The sequence below is a fragment of the Microcebus murinus genome, chromosome 12, assembly GCF_040939455.1.
Source record: "Microcebus murinus isolate Inina chromosome 12, M.murinus_Inina_mat1.0, whole genome shotgun sequence".
Classification (NCBI taxonomy): Eukaryota; Metazoa; Chordata; class Mammalia; order Primates; family Cheirogaleidae; genus Microcebus; species Microcebus murinus.
The window spans coordinates 21,506,019-21,529,309 of record NC_134115.1 but is presented as its reverse complement, the minus strand read 5'-3'; the positions used below and the strand labels follow the sequence as shown (position 1 = coordinate 21,529,309).

The 23,291-nt window shown below is 33.9% G+C and overlaps 1 protein-coding gene across 3 annotated transcripts in view; it reads left to right on the top strand.

The window, feature by feature from the left end:
- Nucleotides 1-23,291, top strand: part of VPS13A (vacuolar protein sorting 13 homolog A) — a 221,528-nt gene that overhangs the window by 104,002 nt on the left and 94,235 nt on the right. For all 3 annotated transcript variants that reach the window (XM_020289260.2, XM_012759772.3, XM_012759771.3), the window contains exons 32-39: nt 193-360; nt 1,752-2,056; nt 8,423-8,570; nt 12,540-12,690; nt 17,740-17,867; nt 18,208-18,377; nt 18,959-19,176; nt 20,263-20,495. In XM_020289260.2, coding sequence (XP_020144849.2) covers nt 193-360; nt 1,752-2,056; nt 8,423-8,570; nt 12,540-12,690; nt 17,740-17,867; nt 18,208-18,377; nt 18,959-19,176; nt 20,263-20,495 — 1,521 coding nt within the window. The remainder of the gene's footprint in view (nt 1-192; nt 361-1,751; nt 2,057-8,422; nt 8,571-12,539; nt 12,691-17,739; nt 17,868-18,207; nt 18,378-18,958; nt 19,177-20,262; nt 20,496-23,291) is intronic.

Here is a 23,291-nt window from a genome sequence, read left to right as displayed (position 1 = left end):
CCACCACCAATTTGAAAAACTTTGCAATGTAGAGTCCAGTAAAACAAAATTGTTGCCTCATTTATATTGGCTTGTATAGCCTGGAAGATTGCCCAAATATATGTATATGTTTTGTTAACTTTTGCTTTAAGATTGTACTGAAGGCACATCATTTCAAAAGGGATTGTGATAATTGAATTTTCTCTCGTTAAGGCTGTTTATATCACTGGAAAAGAAGTTTTCAGCTTTAAAATGATTTCTTACGTGGATGCAACTGCTGGTCCTGCATACACAGATATGAATGCAGTTGACATTCAGATTAATTTAACAGTTGGTTGCATTGAAGTAGTTTTTGTCACAAAATTTCTGTATTCTGTATTGGTAAGTATTTTAATAAATTATTTTTTATTGTTTTATCCTAATTGGAAATTGCTGTATGTCAGACATAGGTGAAGACTAGCACAAATTCCTTGCTTTGATTTTTTTCTCCTGATTGTTATAATTTTCTGGGTGCCATTTATGATGACTGAAATGTGTAGTACTTTATTAATAAGGTTTTACATAACATCATTTTCACATAGGAATACCTATTAAATATATGCACATTATATATTATATATGTTATATATTAATTGAAATCTTCATTTTATACAACATTGGCTTAAGTCTTTGTTTTTCCTGATTTACGAATTCTTAATGATGACATGAGACCAAAACAAACTTCAAATATGTATATGCAGTACTTTTTAATTAGATTTGGAAGTCAGGAAAAACAAAGACTTAAGCCAATGTTGTATAAAATGAAGATTTCAATTAATATATAACATATATAATATATAATGTGCATATATTTAATAGGTATTCCTATGTGAAAATGATGTTATATAAAATCATGTATTATTATATTATTATAATTATATATTTGTATTTTATTATATCTAAATTCTGGTATATAAGCTAGATAAATCTAAGGCTGTAATATATAAGTAGGCCAACTATGGCAGTTCTTATAAGCAAGAAGGGTATTTGTGTATTAACTTTGGTATATTTGGGAATGTGGAGCCCTTTTTTGTTATTTCAAAATTTCAAGTTGATTCTAAATGTTTCTGTTTTTGTGTTCTTTTAAATTGATGCTACCATGCAATTTATCCTATAGCCATAAAATATTTTTAGACACAAAAAATGTAAAGATGAATAGGTGCTTTTTGTTAATTTCTTTATATAATCAAAAACATATGTCACTGAGCCTTCTTATAGTAGCCTTTACTTAGAAGTTACTGAAAATGTTATTTTTTTCCTTAAGCATGAAAGTTAAGTATAACTCTAGATAATTTTATGTCATTGAAGTATTTTTTTCTGGAATTCAGAAATTAGAAAACTTATTTGAGAGTTATTAAAGGAACATTCATTCCTTTTTTTTTCCCTTTAGTCTTAGAAATATAAATAAGCTCTCTGGCCACTGAAGTTGTATAGAGAAATTTGATTGTTTAGCCGTTGGGCAAAGAGAAGCATTAAGAGGGAACAAGATATCAGTGAAACATTCCAATATCCTCATTTTGCTTTGTTCCAGGGACTAGAGTTTTATTTTATCTATATCTTTGTGTTTCTTAATTTTTGCAGCAGAAAATTAATATTTAACAATCAGATTTTGAATAAATATTGCTTGTACCAAGTAAAAGTTTTTTTATGAAGGTAAAATCATAAACATCAATGTGTAATTAATGTCTTATTTATTAATTATAACCTTGGGAATATAATTGTTATCCTTATAGGCTTTTATAGATAATTTTCAAGCAGCTAAGCAAGCCTTTGCTGAGGCAACTGTTCAGGCAGCAGGAATGGCTGCTAGTGGTGTAAAAGAACTGGCACAAAGGAGTTCCAGACTGGCCTTGGATATTAATATCAAAGCCCCAGTGGTGGTCATCCCACAGTCTCCAATTTCTGAAAATGTTTTTGTTGTTGATTTTGGACTAATTACAATGACAAATATGTTCCATATAGTAACACAGAGCCAAAGCAATCCCCCACCTATTATTGATTTGATAACAATAAAGCTGAGTGAAATGCGACTGTACAGGTAAGCTTTTCTCAAGTATATTTGTGTAAAATGCAATCTTTTTCTAGTTTTTACATTAAAGACTTTGGTATCTTGAGTATTCTGTTTACAGTGAGATTTTATTTTATTATAACTGTGATTTTGTGATTCTTCCTTAGATATTTTTTTGGCAAGATCAATGATAAATCTTCAAGGTTTTAAAAACCTAGAAAGTATGTGAACATTTCTCCTTAGATAATTAGGAAACTGGTAACAGTTATTATTTGAGGAAGTATATTTGTGCTTTCTGTAGTTCTTTAGAAATTATAAGGCTGTGGAAGAAATGGGTGAATTTCTTACAGAGTACATTTATTCACTTTGTATACACACTATCACCCAACTGCTCTGTCAGTTTTGTGCTGTGGATCCCATGCTCTAATTGAAACAAACAAATGAACAGTAGCATATAACCTTGTGTAATCACTGAGCATTGAGTAGGGGAGTAAATGAATATTCAAAAAGTTCCAGAGGTTTTATACTGTGTCCTCTGTTTCTGTGCTGTTTCTAATCACCTGTTCTGGATTTAGTGTCCTATTTCTTTTCCACTTTGAATTCACCTCTGTACTTCTCATTTGCCCTATCTTTCTTCCTTTCATTTTTCTTTGATCTCATTTTGTTATTTATTCTTTCACTTAACTAACTCTCAATCTCTTACTTCTTTTTGGCCTCTGGCTGATCTGCTTTTCCTTCCTCTCCTTTTTTCCATTAATTGAATATTTTTAAAGCAGCTTTATTGAGAAATAATTGAGATAAAATAAATTGCATATGTTTAATGTATACTGTTTGTAAAGTTTTGACATAGATACATTTTTGACAGTGTATGTGCAATTGTATTATTTCTTCCTTAAATAGTAAGTAGAATTTACTAATGAAGCTGTGTAGGCCTAGAGTTTACTCAATGGAGGTTATTAAAATGTTAATACAATTTTCATTTCCTTAATAAGCTTAGGGCAATTAAAGTTATTTTTTAAGTGATCTTTCCCAATTTTTTAAAAGGAATTTGTTCATTTCATCTAAGTTGTAGAATTTAATGGCATAAAGTTTTTCATAACATTCCCTTATTTATTAATATATGTAGTGATGTCATCTCACTCATTCTTGATATTTGTAATTTATGCCTTTATGCTAATAAGTCTGGCTAGCGATGATCTTAAAGAATCATTTTTTGCTTTTATTGTTTTCTCTTGTTTTTCTGTTTTCTCTTTCATTGATTTCTGATTTGGTATTTATTTTTCCTTTTGCTTACTTTAACTTTGCTCTTTTTCTAAGTTTTTTAGATGATAGCTGAGATTATTGATTTGAAATATTTTCTCTTTTCAAATATAGTCTATAGTGCTATAAGTTTGAGTGCTTTATACGAATTTTGAGTTACTCTCTGTAACTCTCTGTTGCCCTTTTTCTCTGGCATTTTTTTATATGAACTCTAGCTGCCTTGGTCTTCTTGGACCGGCACCTCTATGTTTGCACCTTGGAGAGGTTGCTGGCCGCCTTCTGGGTTCCCTCTCCCTGTGCCGTGGCCTTAAAACAATAGTAAACCGGGGCAAGGGCTCACCTTGTTTTTTTCCCCATCTCTTTGGAATCACTGTCCATGTTTTGATGTCCTGTCTTTTGAAAACTATTTTTAAATATATTTTGTCTTTTTGGGAGGGAAGGGTTGTTTCAGGCAGGAGGGTAAATCTGGTTCATATTACCTCATCTTTGATGGAAGTACAAATTTCCATCAATTGAATATTTGAGCAATTATTAAGCACCAAATACATCCCAGTCACTATGCTAGAACAAGAAATGTAACAGTCTTTATAAGAGCTTAATAAATAAGCCTTATTGGGTTGTTATAATAGGAACTATTTAATAAATTTAGTGAGCTGATATATCAAAATAGGGATCACCTTTGGATTTTGGAAGGGTTGTAGAAAATAGGTAAAATGGAGACAAAACTGGGGATTGCAAGAATAGTTTGGTAACTTCCAGTAATTTGTATAAGGATTATAGATGACTTAGTCTAAGGTAGGAAAGTGAGGTAGTAGAGTGCTAACCAGTTATGAGAAATTTAAAAAGTCAAATATTAATTGATTATTGAATAGATGGAGTTAACAGAGAGGAGAAATTAAAAGTTACTCTAGATTGCAGGCTGGAAAAATCAGTATTTGGTGATAATGCACTTCACTCTCCTAAGACAGAGCAATGCAGAAAGAAACAGTGCAGATAGTAGTGATTTCTTCAGTGGACAAAGTAGCTTGGAAGTGGTTGCTTGACTTCTGTATGGAGAGAGATTGAAAGATATCTAGAAGGCAGTTAGATATATGTGTATGGATTTTAGGAGAATGACCTTGTTTAGATTTCTAGATTTGGGAGTCTTTAGTAACACTTACCTATTAAAATTATTGAAGCCACTGGAACAAATATGATCACACACACACAGCTTGTAGAATGGGACATGTGGGAAATAATACTGGGAATGCAAATATTTAAGAAATTGGCAGAAGAAGAACTCTCAAAAGAGATTAAAAAGGAGTAGGCAGAAAGGTGAGAGAGAAACCAGGAGAATGTGTTGAGGAAGTGTTGGGGTCCTGTTGATATTGTTAACTATGAATTAATAGTATATGATTTTTTTTCATTCAGTGCATGGTATTTTGTATTGGGAATCTAATAGTTGGATTCAGGCAAGACTGAATTTTTACCAAGTGGGTATGACTAAAGGTAGTGGGACAGGATTTTAATGATTGAGAGTCATATTTATTGATGGATGATAGAGAGAGAAGTTAAAAGACAAGAGGGTACTGAGAGAGTAAAGGAATGTAAAGAGGGGTTTATAGAGTGGAGATTCAACAATCTCAGAGTCTTCAAAAATAAGCACTAAGTGTAATCCTAGCACTCTGGGAGGCCGAGGCGGGCGGATTGCTTGAGGTCGGGAGTTCGAAACCAGCCTGAGCAAGACCCTGTCTCTACTAAAAATAGAAAGAAATTAATTGACCAACTAAAAATATATATACAAAAAATTAGCCGGGCATGGTGCCGCATGCCTGTAGTCCCAGCTACTTGGGAGGCTGAGGCAGGAGGATCACTTGAGCCTAGGAGTTTGAGGTTGCTGTGAGCTAGGCTGACGCCACGGGCACTCACTCTAGCCAGGGCAAGAAAGTGAGACTCTGTCTCAAAAAAAAAAAAGCACTAAGTTGTTGATAGATTATAGTACAAGTAGAATGTGTTAAAACTGGATGTTATTATTCGTAAAGGAATAATACAGTTGGGAAGTGTCATTGCAAATTAAGAAAAATTGTTTCTATCTCTTATCCTGAGCTAGGGTGTTGGAGAAAAATTGGCCTCTATTGTATAAAAATCCATGGACAGTCAGGTTTCAATTAAGATAAGAAATAAATGATACATTTAGTGAAGACACTGGAAAATATAGCATGATTTCTTCAAGTCTAGGTATTTCAGAAATTATAGGGAAATATTGAGGTGAGAGACTTTTATTTTAGTAGTAGGCTGAAGATATAGAGTAATAATTATAAGTTTCAGATGGTTCATTAACCTAGAGTTTGAACTGTATAAAAAGTCTGAATTTACTAAAAATAGAATATTATATGCCTATATTTAATCATACCTTGCTTGATTTCAAGAAATGTTAGATGTAAATTAGGTGTGGGTCTGCATTAAAAATAGATTATTTACTGTTATATGTTTACAAATATCTGTAGAACATTAAATCATATTTTCATTTTTATGTCTAAAACAGGATTAAATTGAGAATGAACATAAAAGGTTGCTCACAATCTTTTGACTACCCAAAGACAGCTACTATTAGATGTATTGATATTGTTCCAGTTCATTATATCTGCATATATATTTAACTTAACTAAAATTAGAATTATATGTTTTCTGTTGTAAATTGCTTTTTTCCTTAATAATATGCTATAATTATTTTTCCGTGTTATTATTTTGAGTGCATTGTTTTTTCTAAGTAATTTATTCTTTAGCTTTTTAAAAATTAATTTGCCTTTTAGAAATTTAAGTTGAGGCCGGGCGTGGTGGCTCACGCCTGTAATCCTAGCACTTTGGGAGGCCGAGGCGGGTGGATTGCTCAAGGTCAGGAGTTCGAAACCAGCCTGAGCAAGAGCGAGACCCCGTCTCTACTATAAATAGAAAGAAAATTAATTGGCCAACTAATACATACAGAAAAAAATTAGCCGGGCATGGTGGCACATGCCTGTAGTCCCAGCTACTCGGGAGGCTGAGGCAGTAGGATCGCTGAGCCCAGGAGATTGAGGTTGCTGTGAGCCAGGCCGACGCCATGGCACTCACTCTAGCCTGGGCAACAAAGTGAGACTCTGTCTCAAAAAAAAAAAAAAAAAAAGAGAAATTTAAGTTGATTCTAATTTTTTTGCAGTTATAAATAACACTGTAATTATGATTAATATCTTTGTTCATCAGTACTTACGTGATTATCTACTCATTTCTTTGAGATAATTGCTTTCCTTAGGATGAATTCCTAGAAATAGAATTACTCAATTAAAGTGTATAGCTCATTTTTTCTGAAATAATTTTACTTTTTTTTTTTTTTTTTTTTTTTGAGACAGTGTCTAACTCTGTTGCCCAGGCTACAGTGCCATGGCATTAGCCGCTCACAGCAACCTCAAACTCCTGGGCTCAAGCAATCCTCCTGCCTCAGCCTCCTGAGTAGTTGGGACTACAGGCAAATGCCACCATGCTTGGCTAATTTTTCTATTCTTAGTAGAGACTGGGTCTCGCTCTTGCTCAGGCTGGTCTTGAACTCCTGAGCTCAAGTTATCCTTCTGCCTCGGCCTCCCAGAGTGCTAGGATTATAGGCATGAGCCACCACGCCCAGCCTGAAATAATTTAAAAATAATTGATATTTAAATATATAATTACAGCTTCTTAGAAAGCACGTGAAGAAAGACAAGTATTTATATTTGTGACTACCTATATTGTTGTTTATACATTAATCCAATTTCTTGAATGCAATTTTGCAAATATTTGTTGACGATATGACATGCTAATTATCTGAGCTAAGTACTGACAACACAGCAAAAAGTAATATAAATATAGTTACTTGTCCTCATGAAGCTTTCATTCTAATTGGAACCATAGAGAACACAATAAACTATTAAAATGCAGTATATTAAATGCAATGATGAAAAAGTTCAAGGTACTTGTGGTAGCACACAGGAAAAATATCTAACCCAGTTATAGGGTAGTACTGATAAGAAAAGTTTTTCTAGAGGAAGTAATCTTTCGACATAGCAATTTTCTTCTTACAGTTTGTTCAAAGGGAAGAAATTTACTCAAAGATATGTACAGAGATAATGATTCAAGTATTTATTACAGTGAAGAATTGGAAACAACATAAAATTTTAATAATAGAAGATTAATTAAATAAATGATTATGGTATATAACCATATTGTAGTATATAGCTATTAAAATTATATGTGCAGTATAGGACTGTTAGATTCCTTAACTTATTATTGCTAAGTGGAGACTGCAAGCATGCATATATGTATAAGTATAATGTTATTCTATAGTTCATTCATAAAATGATTTGACAACTAGGCATTCTGAGAGAGCCTTGATGAACTCCCATATTCTCTCCCATTGAGTAAACCATAGCTAAAATTCTGTAGTCATGGATTCATACCCTACTTTAAGAATTTGCCACCCATTAAAATATATGTATATTATTGAGGAGTAACACTTTTAGATTGTCAGTTGAAGATTCAGTGGGGGGCTTCTATGGTCACATTACCACTTGAAGGGGTTCAGTGACTTGCTACTCTTTGTTCCTGAGCATCAGACCTACCTTTATAAGTGCTTGGAAAGGCAAATATGGTTCAATTTAATATGAAATTGTATATATTCAACTATTTTGATTCACAGAAATAGAAATGCCATATGGTGCTACTTATTTCTTATAAAGTAAAGGGATATGTAGTGTTTTGTTACATCTCTAAATTAATTAAAATATTTTTTAATGAGGTCTTACATAATGTTTCTTTACAAATTATATAAAGATAATTCTTATTTTAATGTTTTACTATACAACTTACATATTTTTGGCACTTTTTACTGTACAGCAAAATTCTATTTTAATAATTCATTTCTCTGTAATGTGAAACACTTCAGATGAGACAAAGTCACCTGGGTTTCTAGTGGGATGGAACATCTCTCATTTTGACATGTAAAAGCCTGATGGATTTTATTTTTCTCTTTATATGCAATGAATTATTGATTTCTGCTATTTGTATATAAAATTGTAAATTTAAGTTAATCTTTTTTTTTTACTATCTCAATGTATATGAAACAATTCAAAACAATTTTATTTCTACTTACAGATCTCTATTTATTAATGATACTTACCAGGAAGTACTGGATCTATTGCTGCCATTAAATCTTGAAGTCATTGTTGAGCGAAATTTATGCTGGGAGTGGTATCAGGAAATTCCTTGTTTTAATGTAAATGGTCAGCTAAAACCCATGGAGGTAACTTTTGGATGCTTATTGATTTATTTTGTTTGTTGAAAAGTAGTGCTAGGGGACATACGATTTTTTTTAATGGAATTTATATACATATAAATACCTTGGTCAGAATTGAAGGGTGGCTACATTAACCTAGAATTCATTTAACAATCTCCATTCATTCTTTGAACAAATATTGGAGTGTCTACTATGTGCTAAGCCCTGATCCCTGTGATAGATAACTGGAGATACAGTGACAAGGAAGCTATGACATTGTCTCTGACTTCATGGAACTTACCAGTCCAGTGTAAGGGTTGGTGGTGATAGTGGTCTGGAAGGTGTAGCAGTACTTAGTAAAAAAAAGTGAACAGACACATAATAAAAATTATTATAAATTGTGGTAACTTTCATGAAGGAAACAAATATGACATGGTGCTCTAGTCAATTAGATACATTAATATCAAATTTATTGGAGAGGTCTAGGGTAGAAATACTAATTTGGAAGTCATCAGCACGTAGATGTCATTTAAAGCCATGGGAATATATGAAGTAACTCAGAAAAATAGTATATAAAAGAAAAATAAGTGCTATAAAAATGGATAAGTTGAATTTATGTAATTTTACTTCCTTATTGGTTGACATTGCTTCACAGATCTCTAATGGAACTGTCCACAAGTTCATATTTTTCCCTTGTGACTAAATGAAAGTCAAAACTATCTGACATAGTTTGCTGAAGTGACGTCAACATGTACTCTGGGAGATTTCTTTAAGAAACTTACTTAACAAATCCCCTCTCTTATTTTCCTTTTTCTCTCTATAAACATTTTATTTAAAACTATCATGTTAGGGATTTCAGAGTTTTAAGTCAAAGGTGTATTCAGAGTTTAAGACATTATGTGATATCAATTGAAAATCTTTAAGCTCTTAGTATGTCAGATAATATGGGTGCTTTAACTCTGCGGTCCCTAGTGGGGAACCTAACAGACCTATTAGGAACTGTAACCAACTGAGGACCCCTCTCCCCTCCATCCATGGAAAAATTTTCTTCTATGAAACTTAGGAAGTGGAGTGGTGCATACAGAAGGTGAGCGGCAGGCAGAGGAGTGAAACTTCATCGGTAGTTACAGCCACCCACTCCCCATCACTCACATCACCCCCTGAAGTACACCCTCCTGCTGGTCCATGGAAAAATTGTCTTCCATGAAAATGGTCCCTGGTAGCAAAAAGGTTGGGGGCCACTGCTTTAACTTATAGGGTTGGAAAGTATCTTCTTAAAATAAATATTTGATGTCCCCCCTCTTTATATTGGTAAGACAGCAGATCAACAGATAAAAACTTATAAAACAGGCTAGCGCAGTGGCTCATGCCTGTAATCCTAGCACTCTGGGAGGCCAAGGCAGGCGGATTGCTCAAGGTCAGCAGTTCAAAACCAGCCTGAGCAAGAGCGAGACCCATCTCTATTATAAATAGAAAGAAATTAATTGGCCAACTAATATACATAGAAAAAATTAGCCTGGCATGGTGGCACATGCCTGTAGTCGCAGCTACTTGGGAGGCTGAGAAAAAGGAGGATTGCTTGAGCCCAGGAGTTTGAGGTTGCTGTGAGCTAGGCTGATGCCATGGCACTCAGTCTAGCCTGGGCAACAAAGCAAGACTCTGTCTCAAAAAAAAAAAAAAAACCTATAAAATAAAAGTAGCATGTTCCACTCAGCATGCTGAGAAAATCCCCACCCCACTGTGCCTAGTTATCAGGCAATTTATGTGGAGCAGCAGAGACTTTCCCTCATTCTTTACCAGAGAGAATCCATGCAGAATGTTCAGGTGATGCTGCAGACCATCTGTAAATGTCTGGACAGTCTTCTGGAGAAGATCTACTAGGGTGAAATTGGGTCTTCTCTTACCCTAATCCACCTGAGCAGTTAGCAGCTATTGCAGCTCACTTCAGAGCCCACGTATTTGGTTCCTCTTGGATCTCATCCTCTGGGGCAGGGAGAGGCCAGATCAAGTGCTGCTTGTGATTTCTGACTTCTCAGATGTTTGGACATTGTACACATAGCCTGTTTTGACATGTAGGTGCCACAGATCAGCAACCTTGAGACCCTTACAATTCTTTCAACTTCCTCCTCTGAGCTCCTGGCAAGAGTAAAGGAAGATTGAATGATTTATATCACTGTTTAGAGGGCATTCAGCCGACATATATTAAATTGAAAAATGTGGCTTAGAAGTTGTGATAACTTAATTTCAGTTTATTAATTTATGTGAACATACTGTTTTTGCAATGCTTGCTGCATAATAACAGTAAATTTCATAAATTAAAAAATGAAAGAATGAAAGTTTTAAAAAAAACCCAAACATAAGTAGCATTAATAAGGTACCCATGGACTTAATTTTAAAACAATAGATTGGTATGTCATCTTTGAAATGCAGTCACAGGAAGCCTGATGCAAATAAAACTGTTAAATTTTGTGGAATTAAAATTATTCCCTTGGGGTTATAACAACTAGAAATACAAGTAAATTTTTTAAAACATTTTGACAAAGTGAGCCAAAAGTAAATTAAGAAAACTGTCATGATTAAACATACTCGTTTAAAACTCAGAGATCTTTTTTACATTATTACTGTTGTATTAAGATTCTTCAGGGAAAGAGAACCAGCAAGTGTGTGTGTGTGTGTGTGTGTGTGTGTGTGTGTGTGTGTGTGTGTGTGTGTGTGTATGTGTGTGTGCGCGCACACACACACGGATGAAGAAGAAAGAGATTTATTGTAAGGAATTGGTGCACATGATTGTGGATGCTAGCAAGTTAGGATCTGTGGGCGAGGCAGGCAGGATGGATACCCAGGGTAAAGTTGGTGTTGCAACTTGAGTCTAAAGGCAGTCCGCTGGCAGAATTTTTGCTTAGAGGAGATCAGTCTTTTTTTCTGTTGAAGGCCTTCAACTGTTTGATTGTGTGAGGTCCACCCTCATTCTGGAGGGTAGTCTCGTTTACTCAAACTCTACTGATTTAAATGTTACTCTCATCCAAAAAACGCCTTCACAGAAACATCTAGAATAATGTTTGACCAAATATCTAAGTACTATGACTGAGCCAAGGTGATATATAAAATTAACTATCACAGGAATCAAGATAGGTCTTTATGCTGTTCATTTTAGGCTAAATTCACAACACTTGAAATTTAAAGTTAACTCTTTGAGTTCTTTAAGTATGTGTGGACCTACGTATGTTACTTAACCATTTAGCCTCAGCTTCTTATAAAATCAGGATTATATTCTGTATACCTAGTACTTTTGTGGGATTCAAATAAAATAATTCATATAAAATACACTGGGAATTATTTTTTTATTATAAAAATATATATTTTTGATTATTCTATATTTGTAAAATGAGGTGCTTACTAATCAAAAAATCCAAAGTAGCTAGACGACTACTTAAAGTTGAAAGTTCGTTTTAAAGGTTTAAAATTACTAGATTTGGTACATCCATAACAAATCATTTTTTATTCATAGCTTCATTGGTATTGATATTTCATTTAGTTCTGTATTTTACAAGTTACTAAAGATCACATGGCTATATAGAAAATTGAATGTTCAGTTAAGACAAATCTTTAATGCATGAAAAACTGGTGTTGTAGACTGTGGTCCCCAACACCTAGGCTGCACAGCTCTGCTGCTCTGTTCCTCCCCACTCCTGTGGAAAAATTGTCTTCCATGAAATTTAGGAACCAGGGTGGGGGGGGAAGCAAGCGAAGCTTCATCTGTATTTCCAGCTGCTCCCCATCGCTCACATCATCACCTGAGCTCCGCCTCTCCCATCCCACCCACCCCTGGTCCATGGAAAAATTGTCTTCCATGAAACAGGTCCCTGGGGCCAAAAAGGTTGGGGACCACTATGAGGATTGAAATGAAGCAGGCTTTCATTTTCTCATATGAGAATTTTAAACTACATGAAGTAGAGCAATGTTAAAAAGAGCAAATCTTTTTTTTTTTTTTAACAGTTCATTCTCAGTCAAGAAGATATGACAACTATTTTTAAAACATTATATGGCAATATATGGTATGAAGAAGGTGGTATTGCCTCACCTGCTGTCATAAAAGACCAAAGTAGTGTCTCTAGTGGAGTTACTAATGCTTCACACCATTCAGGAGGTATGTTCTAAATTACTTCCCGATTTCCTCTCTTTTCCGTTTTCTCCCTTCCCACCCCTCCTTTCTTCTTTTTCTTTTCTCTTTCTTCTCGTTCCCCCTTTCCCCCTCCTTTCCTTCTTTCCTTTTTTTCTCTAGTTTTGGGTAAAATAGGATTTATAAATCTTTCCAATCAGCTAATCCTATCCAGGCATCTCTAAATTGTTTATGTTATTAGTCATTCTGTTGATTTTTTTTTTAATTAAAGTTCCTAGTCCTGTTATAACAAAATTCCTTAATATTTATTCTTATTTTCTCAACTTCCCTATAGTTCCTTATTTTCAATTTTTTTTCCCCTTCTCCCGTTTTCCCTTATCCTTAGTGTAGCATTTATCCCAGATGGAATAGAGATTCAAAGAGATGATGATCATTAATAGATGATAGATTTTAACAAATATTTGAAAGATAAATGGTTGAAACAGAGTAGAAGGAGCCATAACTTAGCAAGAGGCCTCATCCAGTGTTGGACCCAGTATACTTTGTGAAATATGGGTTCTGAGTTTAGAACCAGCACATATAAAGACATGGGTCATTTAGGGCTGCTAGGATGATTTTACTGCACAAGAATAAAGTTGTTCCTATTAGGGAATTATAGGGATTCCCCAAACCTACCTACCTCAAAGTGAAACCTAGTAGTCCACAAGATCCACCTTTATAAAGCCTTGGATATTACACAGTTTTTTTACTCAGGGAGTATCCTAACATAAAAATAGCCCTACATTTGCTGCATTACAGGAAAACCTGTCCTTACTAGTTAGAATAATCAAACCAGTTCTTTACTGTAAAGTAAGTCACAAGAACCCAAGCATGAAAGAAACTAAGAAAAGCAGAATAGTGTTTTCTGAATGAAACAGAGATAATTGAGGGAATAGAAAAGAAAGAAAACAAAAAAACAAACTCTGATATTCTAAGAGGATTTTGAGAAGATAATCTAAGAACTGGATCGTATTAGCACCATCAGCCCTGTAAAGATAGAAAAGTGTTCTTGCAAAGCAAAAATACTGCTGAAATTTTGAAACAAAAATACTAAGCAAGGGGTAGAATTACTGAGTTGGAATATTTGGTTGAAGTAATTTATGATTTAGAGGGGGGAAAAATCTCTTTATCTTAAGTGATAAAACTTAAGAGTGATGCTTCAGTTCAAAAGATCCAATTCTAGAATAATAAGTACTGTAGGAGAAATAACTGGGAAAATAGAAGGGAAAAATCTTTCAAAGAAGTACAGTAGTCCCCTTTTGTCTGTGGGAGATATGTTCCAAGACCCCCATTGGATGCTCGAAACTGTGGATAGTACCAAACCCTGCATAATGTTATGTTTTTTCCTATACATACATACTTATGATGAAGTTTAATTTATAAACTTTATAAATAGGCACAGTACTCTTATAATAGGCCCAGTACTCAGTAAGAGTAATCTATAGACAGTAAGAGATTAAAAACAATAACTAATAGTAAAATAGAACAATTATAACAATGTACTATAGTAAAGGTTATGTGAATATGGTCTCTCTCTCAAAGTAACAATATTTTTGAACCATGGTTGACCGTGAGTAACTGAAGCCATGGATAAGGGAAGACTACTATAAACTCTCAAGACCTAAGTAAATAACTGAAGCAAACTCTTAGATATAAAGAATCAACCAAGTTTCAAGCAGATTGAGTAAACTAAAACTCCCCATGCAAACACAATTTTATGAAATGTCAGAATGACTAAGGTAAGATTTAAAAATGTTTCAGAAAAGAGAAATAGGCTTCCTCTCAGGGGATTGAGAACAAAATGATTAAATGATTGATTTTTTTTTTTTTGGTTTATTGATCATCAATAAAACTGAATGGGATGAGATGGCTGGATGAAAAAAGACAATGGAGGAGTATATTCAAAATTCCAATGAAAGTGATTTTGAGGCTAGGATTGTATACTATACAGCCGAACCAACACTCAAAATGTGAAAACTAAATAATCCACATATTTTCTGTGATTCAACATTTACTCAAATGTCTTCATACCCATTCCTAAAGAAATTAGTTCAAAAATATATTCCAGCAAGACAAACAAGGAATCTAGGAAAGAGGAAAATATGGGAAGAAAAAACAGTAAGCCTACTCAGGAGTGCATTGAAAAAAGAAGTCCCCAAATTATCTATGTGATTAAGCTAGAAGGTTTTCATTAAAAAGGAATTCAGAATGCTTTAAAGAAAAAAAAGGCACATGGAAGAGTATTGTAAAGAAGAAAAGTAGCATAAATTCCACATAGTATGTAGGATGAGGAGTTAACTACTTTAAATAACTGATATAGAAAGGGAGACATTTTCTGTTCTTAACAAAGAAAATTGCTACTATATATTATACTGTGGCACAGAGGTGAAGTGGACTAAATTTTGCATGATTTTGAGCCATTATTGGAATGTGAAAGAGAGAATCTCTTCATTTTTGAGATATACATTCATTGTGACAGTGTATCAACAGAGGTAGTATCACAATAAACGGTAAGTCTCTTCATTGAAAAATATTACATAGTCAAATAACACATGGAAGACTTGCTGTATAAATATGAAAGCAAATGTTATTAACCACATAGCAATAAAACATAACTGACCAAAGCTGGAAGGAGGAAAATGGGACAGATGAAGGAAATGGTACGGGCTTAAATAGCAGGGAGTACAAAGTAATGTATAAAAATGATGGAACAAGAAATAAAGATTTGAATGCATTATTATTTTACTCACTTTCTTCTGGAAATCTTTACACATATACCAAAGTAGAGGGAATAAAGTAATGAACCCACATGTACTGATAACCCAATTTCAACAATTAGTAGCATGTGGCTGCTTTTATTACTGCTCTAACTCTGTTTTTCTTCCCTCTTCCTCCAACCCTAGATTATTTTAAAGTAAATCTCAATGTTACAACATTAATTGCTACTTATCTATAATCAATAAGGACTTTACTTTTTTTTTTTTTTTTTTTTTGGAGACAGAGTCTTGCCCTGTTGCCTGGGCTAGAGTGCCATGGCATCAGCCTAGCTCACAGCAGCCTCAAACTCCTGGGTTCAAGTGATCCTCCTGCCTCAGCCTCCCAAATAGCTGGGACTACAGGCACGTGCCACCATGCCCAGCTAATTTGTTCTATTTTTTTTTTTTTTTTTTTTTTGAGACAGAGTCTCGCTTTGTTGCCTAGGCTAGAGTGAGTGCCGTGGCGTCAGCCTAGCTCACAGCAACCTCAATCTCCTGGCTCAAGCAATCCTTCTGCCTCAGCCTCCCAAGTAGCTGGGACTACAGGCATGTGCCACCATGCCCAGCTAATTTTATATATATATATATATTAGTTGGCCAATTAATTTCTTTCTATTTTTATAGTAGAGACGGGGTCTCACTCTTGTTCAGGCTGGTTTCGAACTCCTGACCTCGAGCAATCCGCCCGCCTCGGCCTCCCAGAGAGCTAGGATTACAGGCGTGAGCCACCACGCCCGGCCTGTTCTATTTTTAGTAGAGACGGGGTCTCGCTCTTGCTCAGGCTGGTCTCAACCTCCTGAGCTCAAGCAATCCTCCCGCCTCTGCCTCCCAGAGTGCTAGGATTACAGGCGAGAGCCACCGCACCTGGCCAGGACTTTACTTTTTAAATATAATCATAGTAACATAATCACCATTAAAAATTAGCAATGCTTCCTTAAAACTATGAAAATATCCAATTAGGGTTCATATTTCTCCAGCATGTCTCATAACTGTCTTGTTACAAGTTTTGTTTTTTTTTTTTTTAATAATAATAAAAGGGTCGATTCACAAAATGTATTCAGAAAAATTGACAGAAATAAAAAAGAAAATACTCATATATAGAATCATAGCTGGAGATTTGAACACTCTGCTCTTAATAATTGATAGGATATAGACCAAAAAAGTCAGAAGAATTATAGAAGACTTGAACACTGTAAACAAACTTGACCTAGTTGATATTGATATAATATTACACTCAACAATTGCAGAATATACTTTTTAAAAAAAAATTTCTGGAATGTTCACAAAGATGTGCCATTTGGAGAGCTGTACAGTTTTCTGACCACATGAGATTAAATTAGAAGTCAATAACAATAAACTATGAAAACTTGAACTATTTGGATATTACATAATTTCTAAATAGCCCATGGGTCAAAAAGAAAGGGGAAGGGGAATTAGGAAATCATTTGTACTGAAGGATAATGAACCTAATCTTTCAAAATTTGTGGGATGCAACTAAAGCAGTGGTGAAACAAATTTTTATCTGTGAAAGATACTAGAAAATATCAAGAGTTTTAAAATCAAAGATTACATCAAGAAACTAGGAAAAGAAGAGCAAGTGAAACCCAAAGTAAATAAAATGAAGACAGCAATAAAAATAAGAATAAAAACCAAAAAAGGAGAAATAGATGAACAACAGAGAAAATAACAAAGTGAGAAAATTATTTTTATTGGAATGAATAATAAAATTGGTAATCCCCAGCAAAGCTGATGATAGAGAAAGAGAGAACACAAATTTCCAATATCCAGAAATAGATCACTACCAGGATAATATGTGGACATTATGAATAATTTTGTGACAGTGAATACTACAATATGGATGAAATGCACAAATTTCTTCAAAAGCACAATTTGCTAGAGCCATCAAAAGAAGAAATAGAACATCTGACTAGCCCTGTATCTATGAAAAGAATTAAATTTTACTGTTGAATTCTATTAAATATTTAAGAAATAATGCCAGTGTTATACAAAGCCTTTTGGAAAATAGAGGAGGAGGGAACACTTCCCTAATTATTATATAAAGCAAGTATTACCCTCATTAAAAACAGAAAAATCCACTTCAAGGAAAGAATATCACACATCAATAATTCCTCATGAACACAGAAAAAATTCCTCACATATTAGCATATTGAATATTACTATACTCATTTAGTTTATAATTTTGTTAAATCTATTTTAAGATTATTTTAATGAGCTACTTTTCATGATTTTTTTTTAATTCAATAACTTAAATTTTTCCAAGGAGCCACTGTGGTGACAGCTGCTGTGGTAGAAGTACATTCACGTGCCTCACAAGTTAAAACAACACTAAATATGAGTTTCAGAACTGATTATCTCACCATGGTACTGTATAGTCCAGGCCCTGAACAGGTAAGTCGAGGAAGAAAAGAAAATGTGCTCATTTGTGAAAAATTATATATAGGTGGATGCTTATTAAATAACAATTGTTAATATTTCATGTGCATTTTGTAGTGTCTGTTCCTCTGAGAAATATGATTGATCTTTTCATTTTAATAGTAATCTTAACCAATGTGAAAAATAACATTTAAAATTAAAGTAATATTTGGCCTTTCAATAGAGAGTCCTTTGAAGATAGAGATATTTGATGTTTTGTATAAGCAAAGGCAATAATTTATAATAGTGCATATCATAAAATATGCTTTAGGCTTATGTTTTTGTGTAATTTTTGTATTGATTTCTCCTTCTATAGGCTTCATTTACAGATGTTCGTGATCCTTCTCTGAAACTTGCTGAATTTAAATTGGAAAATATTATAAGTACTGCAAAAATGTATACAGATGACTCAACATTTGCTTCCTTCTCATTAAAAAACTGTATTTTAGATGATAAAAGACCTCATGTCAAGAAAGCAACTCCTAGGTGTGTTTTGTAATATTGTTCTAAGATTTTACTTGAGAAATGGTTGATAGGTTTTATAGAACTTATCCCCCAAAGATGCATGTTTATTTTGTGTGTACAAACCTAAGATCTTCAAAGCGTTAGTTTAATCACATCATGGTACTCAGTTAACATTTAAAATGTGCTGGTTCAATTATGTGCTATTCTTACTGCTGGATTGCTGATAGACTGGTTGAATAAGTGGAACTAATTAGTGCAATTAAATTGATTCTCTAATATTCTCTAATATAAATTGCATTCTCTAATATAAATTATTATTAACCCATGCTAATTTCATGGGGAAATGCATAAAAAATTAAAAAGAAAAAATACAATGAGATCAAAACTCTGATAATTTGTTAAATATACATTTCCTAATTTATGATACAGTTGTGCTTCAGAAATTTGTAGATCCATTATTTGGAGCACTTTCTGAATATTCCCAAAGAGGCATGACTTCAGAATGCTTGTTTGCTGCCAATGAAAGTCTGAGTTTTATTTTATGTTTGGTTATTTGTAAGTTATTCATACTACATAGGAATTATTATTATTGTATTTTTCAGAATGATAGGATTGACAGTTGGGTTTGATAAAAAAGACATGATGGATGTAAAGTACAGGAGAGTCAGAGATGGTTGTGTGACTGATGCAGTCTTTCAGGAAATGTATATTTGTGCAAGTGTGGAATTTCTGCTGACCGTTGCAAATGTCTTTTTGGAGGCCTACACCACAGGCACTGCTGTAGAAACCAGTGTTCAAACATGGGCTTCTAAGGAAGAAGGTTAGTTATTGGCTAAAATATTTGATATCTGTATTATTAAAGTGGTACAATAGCACTTACCTTGATTAGTCTTTTAAATAATCAGGGTAAATGCATTAATAAATTAAAATCTTTACTTTTCAGAGAAAAACCTTAATATATTTTCTGGGAGGATATGTAGTTTGTATTTTCTTTGAAAGTGTGAATGTATATTTTTCTGAAATATATATTTTAAAAGTGTTCAAAAATTATGAGAACTACATTAGAATAAATAATTATACTTCTCTGTAGGTAGTAATTTGAATTTGTTGGTGAAAGAAAACAAGCAGGCAGAATAATTAGCCAACCACTCCTTTTCACAATTAAAGATAGTATTTCCATTTAAAGCTAGCTAGCTTGCTTGCTTGCTTGCTTGCTTGCTTGCTTATTTATTTATTTATTTATTTATTTATTTATTTATTTATTTATTTATTTATTTATTTATTTCAGACAGGGTCTTGCCTTGTTGCCCAGGCTACAGTATAATGGCGTCATTATAGCTTACTGTCCACTGAAACTTCTGGGCTCACGTGATCCTTCTGCCCCAGCCTCCTGAGTAACTGGGACTACAGGCATGTGCCACCCTGCCCAACTAATTTTTCCATTTTTTTTATGGAGACAAAATCTTGCTATGTTGCTCAGCCTGGCCACAAACTTCTGGCCTCAAGCGATCCTCCCACTTTAGCCTCCCACAGTGCTAGGATTACAGATGTGAGCCCTTAATATTTATTTCTAGCTCTTACATATATTAATAGCTTTTCTATTAGCCTTGTACATATTTCATTCATTGTGATATAGTAGAAAGTGTCAATTTGAGAGTTCGAAACTGATTAGTTTCTAGCTCTGCCATCAAATAGTACAGTTTTTCCCCCATATTTTTTAATATTCTTATCTCTATAGCTTTTTAAAATCTTTATTAAGAGAGTTGTAGGAGAGTCCTTTGGGATCTAAGATTATTTTTTACTTAAAATGAAAAAACATTTTCTCATAAATAATAAACTGTTCATAAGCAGTATATGTAATAAATATTCATAAATATTTTAAAGTATTAATTTATTTTTGTTTTAGTACCTATACAGGAATCGGATAAATGGGAAATGAATATTATTATTAAAAATCCTGAAATTGTGTTTGTGGCTGACATGACAAGAAACGATGCTCCTGCCTTAGTCATTACAACACAATGTGAAATTTGCTATAAAGGTGACCTTCAAAACAGTACAATGACTGCTGCCATTAAAGATCTCCAAGTGAGAGCATGCCCATTTCTTCCAGTCAAGAGAAAAGGCAAAATCACTACTGTGAGTTAACTATTTAATTATCTGCTTGCTTATAAACTAGTTTCGATTTAGTATATACCACTTTAGGAAATGAAAATTACCTGCATGCTTTCCAACCTTGCTTGGTAAAATATCTTTCTGTTTGGAAAGCCAAATTAAGAATATTACTTATCAGCTTGGAAACTCTTTTCATTCTTCCAGATGCTGCTCATTGTTATTTATATTTGTGGGGATATTTTCACTAAAAAGTTGATTTTTGTCTTGACACTTCAATTAAGATCTTATTCTGGGGGAGGGGCTGGGTATATACATACATAATGAGTGTGATGCGCACCAACTGAGGGATGGACACGCTTAAAACTCTGACTTGGGGGAGGGGGGCAAGGGCAATATACGTAACCTTAACATTTGTACCCCCACAATATGCTGAAAAAAATAAATAGAAAAAAGAGATCTTACTCTGACTTTCTAACCATGTTAATTCCAAAGTGTTCTTTCTTTGGCCTTTAAGACTTTCTACCAGTTGTCTACTATATTGTTTCAGTTTTATTATTTTAATTTTTCCTCTTATTTGGATGTTTTTGCTCAGATAGTGCTTTTTTTGGGTCTCCATGTAATTTATTTGAGCCTTCAGCAATTTACTTTGACATACCTCACACTTGTATTTTACTCTCTAGTAACCTCTTGGTCTTCCTCCTCTTTGTATCTCTAATTAAAATTCATTTCTTCAGAGATGTCTTTTCAAGTTTAACTGGCTGACTCCCAGGTATCTTAAAAATACTCATAAAATGTTTAGCTTCTAAAGGAGTAATAGAAGCATAAATATACTATTATCAACATAGAAATATAAGCTGCAATTTTGTAATAAATAGATACATACACATTGGTTAGGATATAAGATAGAGGATTGCCTTAGTGACTCACCACTAAGAAAAGAGAGGAAATAGGAAATAGAGGGCTTACTGATTTTCTTTTAGGTTATGACTTAGAAATTTTACATATATTTCTTGTTTTCACATCCTTCTGGATTGAACATAGCCATATGACGATGACATTTATCTGCAATAGAGGGTGGAGAATGTGGTCTTTTTTCTTAATTAACTTGTACTCAGATAAAACTTTTATCACTTGTGGAAGAGTAGAACAGATATCAGGTGACAACTAGAGGTCCTTCCCACAGTCCACTCAAAGAATTCTTCCTATATCCACACATAATCCATACTCTCTTTCTTCTCAACCATAGAACATACTCACCTCCTCCTCAATGGATATAATTTTAGCTCAAAGTCCAGGATCGTTAGTTGTTGTCATTGGCTCTGCAGGTGTCCTCTCTTGGTCTGGTAATCTATTAATAGACAATAAGCTACTCTTCAGCATACAAACATAGGCGTGTACCGTACCACCATACACACAACTACTAAAGAATGGTGATGTGAGGACAATTTAAAAACCCTTTCAGGAAAAGAAAGAATGGGAAACACTTCGTAGTCACTGATCCATAATAATTGTTATATTCTACTGACTGAAATTGTGAAAACTTTAAGCTCTGGCAGTGGAGTAACTTCCTTGGAGTGGAATAATAAGACTGTCCCCATTGCAGTCTTCCACTTTTGCTCTCTTGTAGGAGCATTGTCATTTTCTCACTTGTCTTTCCCCTCTGGGAGAATCTTTTTTACCATTATCATCTGTGGACACATCTAAAGTGACTATTGCCATTTTTTGGGGAATTGTAGTGTTTAACATCCTGAGTTGGTTACTTGGAGATTGTTTTAGCAGTTGAATAATAGGTTTTTGCTACTAGATACTGGTTTCTTTGGGAATTCTTAATCCCTTCAACAGTTGTTAATATTTTGCATCTAGGGAGTTACATGTGTAAGTTACCACAACCAAAGGTATTATTTATTCATAGTTTTTTTGCTAGAAAACTGGTGAACTCTGGTGTTTTATTTGCTAATCTCTATATTCTTCCTATCCTTGCTTCACCTTAATTTAGTGAAGGCTACTTTAACAATACATTTTGGGGGAGAGAGAGATTATTATTATTACTACTACTATTATTGTTATTGTTAGTATTTGCCACAGACTAGTTCCTATGTCTGAATTTAACAAGAATTGCCAGAAAAAGAGGATCCGTAGTCTTATCTCTTGCTGAAGCTCCTTTTTAGAACTTGAGTCTTTTCAGTGTTAGCATGTTTTCCTTTCTTGTAATAGTATTTGCAGGCAGCAGGATGAAGTAACTAATAGCAACATTCTAAAGACTTGCTAACTTTTTAGTCCTTTTTTTAACCACATAGTCTGCCTTCCCTAGGTATCAGCAGTAGAAATTTTACCATATATTTTGCTGTAGCATATTTAGGGTCACTAGCTTTATATTTTGAAACATCCCTTGTCCATCACTTGCCAGATCTATCACAAATATCTTTACTTCGCAGCAGTATCAACTTCTAGGTAGGAAATTTTGGGGTATTTAGGACATAAACAAGGCTACTGTAACAAATGGCTAAAGCATGGTAGAAGTACATTTTTCCTTGTAGGAACATGGCATAATGTAGGGATATCGGGCTCTTTTTATCTTGTTCAGGATGTAACTTAACCTGCTTGTACAAAGATAGTTTACAGTTTATCCACCTTAGTTTATTGGAAGTGAGTGGTTGTGGTAAGGAGGGACTGTGAAGAGATCAAGGGATAACTCTTCTTTCCAAAGAGGTATCCCTTACGATCCGGCAGTTGCACATACCACTTTACTCACATCACTTTTGGCCAGAATTTTGTAACATATCGAACCACAGTTTTAAGGGAGTATAACAGAGTAAGTCT